An 11,136-nucleotide genomic window follows, 5' to 3' on the forward strand; every position below is an offset into this window, starting at 1 on the left:
ACAAAAACGAAGCTAAAAACTGACAGTTATACCAGATGGAAAAATAATTTGGTGTTGCCATCTAAGGTTTCATAGTTCATACCTTTTATATTATTAAACTCGTTGTTACATGTATACAAAAAAATTGTGTGTACTATAAAATACATTTGATTTGAATTGATAATTATGGGCTTACGTTCATGAATCATCGTCTTCACACAAATCCTATCAATTTATACCTTTACATGGTAATATTAAAATATGGCAACATCAATTTCCCATTTAAAAATGATAAATTAAATAAATTAGTTGAAGGATCAAAAATAGAAAATAAATTATTAATCATTTTCAATTTAAGTAATTTATTTTTTTTTAAATTTTTTTTTTAATTTTATAAAAATTAAAGTAAATTCCTATTAATTATAATTTAGGGGCTGGACACACAGAAAAGACGTAAGACGAGGACGCGTCGCAGACTGGTCCCAAAATTGTCGACCTATTGCTATACATCTTACCCTTTCTAAGATACTTGGAAGAATCCTTAATAACAGACTCGTCAAATACTAAAAAAAAAAACACATTATATATAATAATTAGTTCGGTTTTAGGAAAACTCGATGTACTGCTGACGCAGTCTTTGAGCTAACAACTACTGTTGCAGGGAAGTCGGACGCAGGGCAGAAATGTCTTAAAATTGGTTTTGATAAAATTTCTAACCGGCTTCAAGCCAATCTCCTTATCTTAAATATCGATAAAACGAACTATATGACTTCCTCAATTAAGAAATACTGCGCTGTCCATTTCATCTTCATGTAATTGTCCAATTATCAACAGAACTACAACAGTAAAATATTTAGGTGTCATCTTAGATAATAATTTAACTTTTGAACCACATATTCTTTTTTAACTACGCGAGTTCGTAAACTGATAGCCTTATCTAAAAATATTTGTCATGCTGCTCCTAAACTAATGAAGATTATTTACCATGCCTTGTGCGAATCTCTAGTTTCTTAATGTATTGACACGTGGGGAGGTGCTGCAAAAACTCAGTTGATAACAGTAGAAAGAGCTCAAAGAGCCATCCTTAAGGTGAGTCAATTCCGTTCATTCTTGTACCTCTGTATTATATCAAGACAGTAATGTACTAACTGTGAGGCAACTCTTCATTCAGAGATTAATGGTACGATTTCATGGCCTGGTTAATGTGAAAGACATAAAGGAAGCCCAAAATAGACGTTTTAAATATAAACTATTTAGCGTACCAAAATTTAAAACATTCTTCATCAATAAATTCCCGTGTTATTTAGGTAGCTTTTTGATTAATAAGATAAATAAAGAGTTAAAATTACACACAGTTAAGTATCAAAAAAGTAAAAAACTTCTATTTGAATGGCTGAAACACTTGACTACACTGAAACTGAAAACTTACTTAATAATATAAGGTAAAAATTAAAAACAACACATACACCAAGTCACTACACACACACACACCTTCACATAACCATCACCCACACTAACACCTTCACATAACCATCATCTACACTAACACCAATTACTTTCTTTATCTAATAAATTTTTGTTTATTTGTTTGTTTGGAGATTAAATAAAACAACTGCTTGAGTAGTTGAAGAATGTGAGGAATATGTGGAATATATATTTTACTTCAGTTACACAATATATATACAAAATCCTTAAAACTAGTTAACCAGTTACAATTGTTACTTAAAAAATATTTACAAGCTTAGAAATTACACACCAATACTAAAGCTTACATTTTGACCAATAGTTAAACGCTTAATTCAATAAGAATTGAGAATAATATTACGTGTTCTATCTCGCTCTAAAACTAATGCTATCGCAGTAAGCCGGCCAGTGAGCGCTTTTGTAAACTCGCGTCGATACTCGATCGGCGGATGTCAATGAGCACCCACTCCTGTTGCTCATTGATTAAAATTGAATGAATAGTGATCGTCGCGCTTTAGTAGAGTACGCCCTGCCTTGCTGTGAGGTTGTGTAACGCGGAGCATATGACTGGTAACGTGAGTATATCTGCGGTCTTTGAGAGAACGTGACGATGCTTGTACTTCGATGAGCTGACTACTGGCGATCTGCATGATTCTATGACTTGGTGTACAGCATTATGAAATGGTTCTTATAAGAGCTAATATTACGGTATATAAAATAAAATGTTCTTTTATGAACGAATCTTCCGGCATACGCTTATTACAGTTAATATGCACGTTTTATATTTCTACGATGTATAATGCTACGAAGGTATTACGTTACAAGTTAGATATTAGATATTTGTATTTATTTATGTTATTGATTGTAGGTGCAGGTACAATGTCATTTCAAATTTGCAAAAGAATTACATCATTCTAAAAAGGCTAGGGGTACCTATGTACCCAAGCACGAAAAAATATTGCAGGCTGTATAGCTACCACGCCTTGGCCAATAACCCCATGTTTAAATTTAAAAAAAAACTGAGCTGTCATTTATGAGATATGTGAGATTTTGTCAAGGCTACTAATGCTCTATGAGAGAGCTCAAGAAAGTTAGCCCCCCAGATTTTTTTTTATTACATCGTTAGTTCGCCATTTGTTCTTGATCTTGCTCTATAAACATTTGTTTGTTTTCGATTTATTTATTTAAAAAAAAATTGTAATTCATTAAAATTGGTTAGGTTAGGTTATGTTAGAACAGTTAAAACAACGCACGAGCCGAGCGTAGCGTGCCGCGGCAGCGGCCGGCGAGTGCCAGAACCAAATAGTAGGCGTTTCCCTCCATTAACAGGGGGGCTAACTAAAGGGTATGTTTTTAATTAATTGTTTTTAAATAAAGAACAAACAATTATTTATAGCGACCAATTAAGAACACACTACGAACTAACGATATGCGATATTGAAAATTCAAAAATAGAAAAAAAAATTTTTTGGTGGGCTAAGTTTGATGAGCCCTATGAGAGTGCCCTGTCTGATGCGTAAGCATCATAATAGTCCAAAGAGTATAATAATACACAGAGAAAAGAGAGCCCTCTCTACGCATTATGACCTGTCTATTTGAAAACCAGCGCCACCTGGAGATTGGCCCCAAAACTATATATAAGGTCGAAATAATTATAAAATTCATGTTGTGCCGCAATTAAATAACTAACTCTACTTTTTGATGTAGGTATTGAAATTTTTTACCATGTTGAAATTGCGCGTAGAGTTAGTTATTGAATTTTGTCACTACATAGAACATAAAGGATAGATTTAGTAGTGTGAATATGCAAAATGGAACATGAGAGATACATTCATGCGCAAACGCTAAGAGTAGCCGCCATTTTATGACCGCAGTGACACAAAATATGAAGAAAAGTTAAGCGAGTGACAGCTGACAAAGCTTTCATTTTCGGGCCAACTAACAGATGGCACTACAGTCTTCTGAAAACGTCACTGTCCCAACTGACAACTCCCACCCCTGTATTAGTCTCTGTTATTGTACTGTGTAGTGTGTACACTGTACAGTTTACTTTAACTTTGTATGTTTTTTACAAATTGCATCATTCAATATTCTGAATTCTCTATTACCATTCATTTCATAAATATTAAATATTCTTTGCACTTGCAGACTACAGTCGGCATTCATTCAATTGATCCGTGACAAGTATTATTCAATACGATAAAATGCTTAATTTAGGGTTTATTGGTGGTGGGAATATGTCAACAGCTATATTTAAAGGAATTTTGAAAGAGGGTAAGATTTGGTCATTTTTTGAATGAAGAAGTTGTAGAAATTAATGCAAATACGAAAGTTTAAATCCCATGTCATAAATTAAGTGTAATTTAAGGCGGTCAGTCACCATCTCAAATATGGGTATCCGGACCTCATTTAGAAAATTTACAACATTGGAAGGAGTCTGGTGCAAACATATCAAATAAAAATGGAGAAGTGTATAGCAAGTGTGATGTCGTTTTTATTGGAGTTAAACCGCAAATGTTAACGAAAGCTGTTGCTGATTGTATTGCCACACTTCCTGAGGGAGAGAGAGATTACAACAGAAAAGTTTTAGTAGTATCAATTCTAGCTGGAATCAGTCTCGTACAATTACAAAAGGTATATAACAGTTTACTTAGAATATTGTTAAGAAAATTCTTGCAGTAGCTATAATAACATTCTACCTACTAGTTATTGTCATATTATGTCATTTGTTAGTAATTGTGTATAGAGTTGCACTTAAAACACTAATTTTCAGAAATATAATAGTAACCAAAATATACTAAGGTTTTCTTAGATGACTATTAATTATAGTGTGCAAGTCTTTATATAGTAGCATCAACCCAACTTTATCTGCTGCTCACAGCCAAGCTAGTGGCTCAGCTCATAGGAGAGTCACAGCCAGAGATGTGAAAATATTTACATGTATCAATTAGAAATCATCATTACATCAATTGTGTGTTCATAAATAAAGTAATTTTGGATATAAGAATGAAATATAAGAAAATTAATTTAAAAAATGTATGAAGTCTATTTCATATTTTGCAAATACTATACTTATTGTGTTTTTATAAAGTATTTCAATCACCTAATGAAAAAAAATATTTGTAACTATTTCAAATGTAACATACAAGAGGTATTTTGTATTTACATTTCAAACAAGTTCTCTGGTCACAGCTAATTGACTTCTGCAATACTAGAGGTCTTAGAAATTTGTTGCCAGCATTTGAATTGTGTGTCTGTGGTTCTTCTTACTCCAACCAGCCCCCAGATTCTTCCAGATGTCCAGCAGCCTATTCAGACTGCTATAGGCATCAGGAAGCAATGGACATTAGAATTTGTTAGCACTTTTTAAGTGTGTGCGATTCATGCACTTTGTAAGTATGTGCTCTTGTGTTTCTTCTGCCTCCATGCATCTGCATCTGCATTAGGATTTACTGTCACATAGTAAATAGATAATTGTTTAAGGGACAGTGGCTCATGAATAATACCTACAATTTTGAGCAGTCAGTTTGCGGGTAAACCTCTTGGATGTATTGGGAACTGCATTCTGAATTTGACTGCACCCTTCACTGTTTTTCTGTTCTCTTAGGTAGTCTTCTTTCATTTTTCACCATATCTGATCTATCAAAAAAATGTGGAACATATTTTCTCAATCCATATGCATGGAGAGTATAAGATGACATATTATTCTTATTTTTAGCTGGGTATTTGTATGAATGTGAAAGTTTTTAAAATATGGATTTGGAACTGAACATAGAAATTGCAATAGGAACATAAAATTTGGATTTTACATAATCTTAGAAATCAATTAAGATCAAATTGTTATCCTGTATATTATTATAATATAAAATCTGCACTATGGTCATTGAGAACACATTTATGTCTTTTTTAACTAAAAATGTATTTAGAATTAAACAATTTATGTTTACAGTCATTAAAAATATTACCAGGGAAAATAAGCATTATCCGTGCATTACCAAATACACCGATGTCAGTTGGAGCTGGTGTTTGTTTGTATACACCAGATGACACTGTTACTCAAAACCAATGCTCTGAACTGGAGCACCTAATGTCCGGTTGTGGAATTTGTGAACGAGTTCCAGAGTATTTAATGAGCTCTTTGGGTTCTTTGATTGGCTGTGGACCTGCTTTTGTAAGTACCTGCATTGAAACATTCCCTTTTTAGCAACTTATATCTTAGCAGGCTCTTATTAATTCCTATTTAGCCAAGTCATTTTACTCATAGTTGATCTTAACATTAAGAATTAACTTTTGGATGAATTTTAGCATCAAATGATATAATATGCATTATAAATGGGACTAATTTGTAGGATTCGTCTTTATAATTAATAAGTGTAACAGGCTTGCATTTTGGTTGGCTATAATAAGCCAATAAAGAAAGAATAGTGGAGAATCACACTTCATAGCTTTTTATTAGTTCAAATGATAGTGTAATATGTGGAACCAAATATTATATTATAATTATTGTCAGCTAATCTAGTGAAGACTGTAACATCATACATCTACCTTAATGGTAGAAGATTATCAAGGTTCACAGGCAAATTTACATATTAATTTATATTAGTGATTACTGCTTACTGGTCCAACTACTAATAAAAATTCAATTTATGTTACAAACTTACTTGTATATCACACATTCCACTTGATCATAAGAAGCGTCAGTGGGAGGCTCCTTTGCACAGGATGCCGGCTAGATTATGGGTACCACAACGGCGCCTAATTCTGCCGTGAATCAGTAATGTGTAAGCATTACTGTGTTTCGGTCTGGAGGGCGCCATAGCTAGTGAATTTACTGGGCAAATGAGACCTAACATCTTATGTCTCAAAGTGACGAGCGCAGAGCTCACTACAAGTGCCACTCAGACTTTCTGGGGTTTTTCAAGAATCCTGAGTGGCACTACATTTTAATGGGCAGGGCGCAACAATTACCATCAGCTGAACGTCCTGCTCGTCTCGTCCCTTATTTTCATAAAAAAAAAGCTTGTGATAAGCTTTTTCAATTTTGATCAGAGTTGTACTAGTTATAAATTCAACGCTGAGTGTCGAAGTGTTTAAAAGAGAGGAAACAAAATAATAATGTGTATTTTTTTTTCATCACACACCAGATTTTATTAAGTCAGGTTTAATATTATTTAAGATATTCATTGCTATTGAAGCACTAGCAGATGGTGCAGTAAAAAAAGGTGCACCAAGGGCCCTGGCACAAAGGCTTGCAGCTCACATGGTGATGGGAAGTGGTAAAATGGTAACTGAGCACAATAAACATCCAGGTCTATTAAAAGATGAAGTCTGTTCGCCTGGAGGTTCCACCATTCATGGACTTTCAGCACTGGAAAATGGCAAATTTAGGTTTGTATGTTACTATGTTCATGATTTACATCATACAGTCAAACTTGCCCTTGAGCAGGATAGGCATTAATAACGCTCCTCATTGCAATCATCCTCACATAAACCCACTTTTCAGTCGGAAAACCAACATGCCGACAACTGGATCTGCCACAGTGTGGTATTAAAATAATTTTTATTCCAAGTCCAACCAGACTCAAGAATGAGCTTCCTTGCATGGTTTAAACAGTACCACATGACATGATACCTTTACAAAAAGTGAATACAACTAACTACTTAAAAGCAAGTGATCACTTCACATGTGAATAATTCTCAAAGTGACAAGCATAATCACAGTGCTCTCAGAATTTTAATTTTTTTCCAAGTTGCACTGCATTTTAAAACGGCACATAATAATAATTACCAGCAGGGAACATGTTGATCGTCTTGTCCCTTTTTTTTAGATAAAAAATCTTCTCCCTTTAAAATAGATACATAGAACTTATATTAATATATAAAAAAAAATATTATTTTATGAATTAAATTACTAATACCCTTTTTCAGAGCTACTCTAATTGCTGCATTGGAAGCTGCTACGGATCGCACTGACGAAATGGGAAAACAATCTTAAAATGGAATAACAATACTGACATATATATAATAATAAAAATAATGAAATATAGTCTCCAATAGTTAAAACATGTCAGTAGATATTGTAATTAATATGTGTGTAGTAATGAGGAATCAATAATTTATACTCAGGAATAACATTAATTCTAGTGTCATTTTTTTTAGTAATATTAATTTTTAAGTCCACATACCTATAGTAGGTATGTCTAAACTATACATTTTTTTTGAAGATATTGTACTGTTAAAATGCAATCTTATGTGAAATAAAATTTCGTGTTTGATCCTATAATTATTGTGTAGTATTTGCATATACCACACACTTGTAGCTATAAGTAAGTAGTATATGAAAATACTTGAAGGTACTATATTTAAATCATAGAAATACAGTTAGTAGTTTTCCGAACTACTTATATTTATAAGCACACTTTTTTATCGTTTAATATTATTTTGTGGTTTCCTCACTCAATTTGTCTGTTTGTTTATCTGTAGAAAGCTCTCAATATAGAGAGCCTAATTAAGGGTGTTAATTAGTTTGGTAAATTGCTGAATTCAGTATTATTTGTTTCATTCAAAGAGCTGATATGGTTTGAAAACTACCTCATTTTTAGAATCTCTTATGTTACCATATATTGTGATTGATGTATGAGCCTGTTAAGATATAATTATGTCATACATACGGACGAGTAAAAAAAGAAGGACACCGAAGTGAAGCACCGTTATGCTAGTGTGTGTGCGGTTACGGGGGATACTAGTTACACAATTTTTTCTCCCTTAAATAATCATATATGGCCACAAATACTTATATAGTATCGTTTTTACACTTTTTCACAACGCTCGACGGAATTTTTAAAATATTTTATTGAGACGCAAACTGATCTGTCACAGACGATGACAATTCTCATAATGGCCGCCTATCGGCCTGTAGTAGTGTAAGTGTCTGCGTGGGGCTATGTATTTACATGTGAATCGGCTTGTTTTGGTGCTACACTGTTATGTAAGGTGACACGGAGTCCTTATTTTTTTACTAGTCTGTGGTCATATACAAATTTATTCCATATAATTACTTCTAGGTGGTCCTTGTATTGATCTTAAATTGTAATATACAAGTGCAGACCTGGCAAACCTTGTTTTGCCATATAAATTAAGTACCCTGCGTCCGTCGCCCGCTCATTGTATGAATTGTCTTAAGTAATGATGATAAGAAATGTCACTGACAGAATTTAACAACAATTAAACCTTCTCCGAAACACATTGTATCTTTTAAGAATCATTCTAATTACTGGATCAGTTTTCTCAGTACCTGTAGCCACAGGTAAAGACCGGCTCTCCATTTATTAGTAACTACAGATTAAAAATCTTGTAAGCATTAGGTACATTTTAAGTATTACTTTATATTTTTTTTTATTTTTAATTAAAAATATTGAGCAGTATTGTTATGCTAATTTATAAAATAAATTAGTTTTATTCTTTAATTGAATAAAAAATATTATTGTATTTCTCATTTTATTTCATTGCAAGAAATGGTAATTGCCGTCAAAGATTGTTAATCATCAATTGGTAAAACCACAGTTCTATTATCACCTCTGCTGTATTGCTTGTTTATCATGATACCACAAAGAACGTCTGCGGTTAATTAAAAATGACTTCATGAATTTGATCGTGTATGGCACAAGGCGCTTCTCTCAAAACTTACATCATTTGGGCTTCCCGAGAGCTTTTGCAAGTGGACCTCCATCTTCCTCACTGGGCGCAGCATACAGGTCGTTGTCGAAGCCCATGAACACTAGAGTACTCAAGGGTGTGTGTTACTACACTGCTTCTTCTGCATATCAATAATATGTTGGACACATATTGCTATGCAGACGACAGGACTGGTGATGACGTTTACACGGGCCATGCAGGTATATCTCGGGAAATCGTCGACCAGTGCCGGGTAAAACTTGTGTCTTCTACTGAGTCCTCTCTTGCTTGACGGTTACGGATTGGGGTAAATTGAACCTTTTCCAATTTAACCCGAGAAGGCCGAGTTTACCACTAAAAAGGCCCCATTTGCCGTATCAAGGTACGTCGACAACACTTTCCTTAAAGCCTCTCCTAATGTCGGAATTGCATCGAGTATAGCGATTGCCAATTCGATGGTTATCTGGAGGGCAAAGCCAAATTGGCTTCGAAGAAGAAGGGCGTCATGTATAGAGCACGAAAATACCTCAAGCGGGCCTATATTCTAACCGTCTACAAAGCGCAGGTCCGCCCACATATGGAGTATTGCTGTAATCTCTGGTCTGGCGCACCCCAGTATCAGCTCGATCCAACTGACCGCGTGCAACGCCGAGCAGCTCGAATTGTCGGGGACCCAGTGCTCTGTGAACGGCTGGACCACTTGGCGTTGCGTAGAGACGTCGCTTCATTGTGCGTCTTCTACCGCATTTATCACGGGGAGTGTTCCGAAGAGCTGTTAAACCTGATTCCTGCCGCCGAATTCCACCTTCGCACGACACGCCACAAATTAGGATATCATCCCGACCATCTGGATGTGCGGTCCTCCACAGTTCGGTTTTCAAGGAGCTTTCTTCCACGTACTACAAAGCTGTGGAATGAGCTCCCTTGCGCGGTGTTTCCGGAACGATGCGACATGGGTATCTTCAAAAAAAGCGCGTACACCTGCTGTGCTGCAAGAGAATGTCGGCGGTGGTGATTATAAGTAATGGTGTTAAGACACCAGGTGACCCGTACGCTCGTTTGTCCTCCTTTTCCATGAAAAAAGTTTTCAATAATAATAGTCATACTTACTAATCAAATTAAATAAAAATTAACTATAAACAATGTTAGATAATATTATTATGTAAGTATTTAATATTAAACAGTCTAGATGGTATGAATTCTTACCGAAAAATGTCACTAAGCGCAAACCTCTTTCGACATTTCACTGAGTACCCACTTAACTACTTACCAGATTTATTTTCCAATTTATGGGTCGTTTCAAATTAAGCGCAATTAAAAACGCTCCTTATCAAATAATTGATGTAGGTATTAATTTTATCTTAGTGAGAATGCTGACGTAATGTTTGACTTGGTACTACCGTGGCAGGCCCAGCGGCTTAAGATAATATTATTGTGATTTTAGTCTAAATAGTCACAAACATTATATTTATTTTACATTTTTATGTCTACCGATTATAAGACAGTCTTGATGTTCACCTATCGGTAGGTTATCTTATATCTAGGACAATCGCATGGTGGGCGATTTTTGAAAATTGAGCACTCGAATTCAGTGACAAATGGCCGAAATAAATTGTCAGTTTCCCTAAAAAAATACTTATTATATTGTAATTAACACAATATAATATATTACAGTAAGTAAGTGGGTTCGAGCGAAATAGAAGTGTAGGTATCATTGTGTGTCTTCGACCGCATCTATCACGGGGAGTGTTCCGGAGAGCTGTTTTACCTGATGCCTGCCGCCGAATTCCACCTTCGCATGACACGCCACAAGTTAGGATATCATTCCCACCATCTGGCTGTGTGGCGGTCACCCACAGTGCGGTTTTCAATGAGCTTTCTACCACGTACTACAAAGCTGTGGAATGAGCTTCCTTGTGCGGTGTTTTCGGGACGATACGATATACGATCTTCAAAAAAAGCGCGTACACCTTCTCTAAAGGCCGGCAACGCTCCTCTGGTGTTGTAAGAGAATGTGGG

General features: G+C 35.0%; 1 protein-coding gene across 3 annotated transcripts; it reads left to right on the plus strand.

Annotated features, from left to right (window-relative positions):
* The first annotated feature begins 3,458 nt into the window (after window positions 1–3,458).
* LOC126965615 (pyrroline-5-carboxylate reductase 2-like) lies at window positions 3,459–8,935 on the plus strand. 3 transcript variants are annotated; one of them, XM_050809284.1, is made up of 6 exons: window positions 3,459–3,502; window positions 3,592–3,717; window positions 3,812–4,077; window positions 5,393–5,614; window positions 6,620–6,831; window positions 7,372–8,935. In XM_050809284.1, the coding sequence occupies exons 2-6, from the start codon at window positions 3,648–3,650 to the stop codon at window positions 7,436–7,438; spliced, it is 837 nt and encodes a 278-aa protein (XP_050665241.1). In that variant the 5' UTR covers window positions 3,459–3,502; window positions 3,592–3,647; the 3' UTR covers window positions 7,439–8,935. The 3 variants fall into 3 exon arrangements, with proteins under 3 accessions (XP_050665241.1, XP_050665242.1, XP_050665240.1); XM_050809285.1 differs by having other exon boundaries at window positions 3,467–3,717; window positions 3,801–4,077; XM_050809283.1 differs by having other exon boundaries at window positions 3,467–3,717.
* The last annotated feature ends 2,201 nt before the right edge of the window (window positions 8,936–11,136 follow it).

The sequence above is a fragment of the Leptidea sinapis genome, chromosome 8 (assembly GCF_905404315.1).
Source record: "Leptidea sinapis chromosome 8, ilLepSina1.1, whole genome shotgun sequence".
In the NCBI taxonomy this organism is placed as follows: Eukaryota; Metazoa; Arthropoda; class Insecta; order Lepidoptera; family Pieridae; genus Leptidea; species Leptidea sinapis.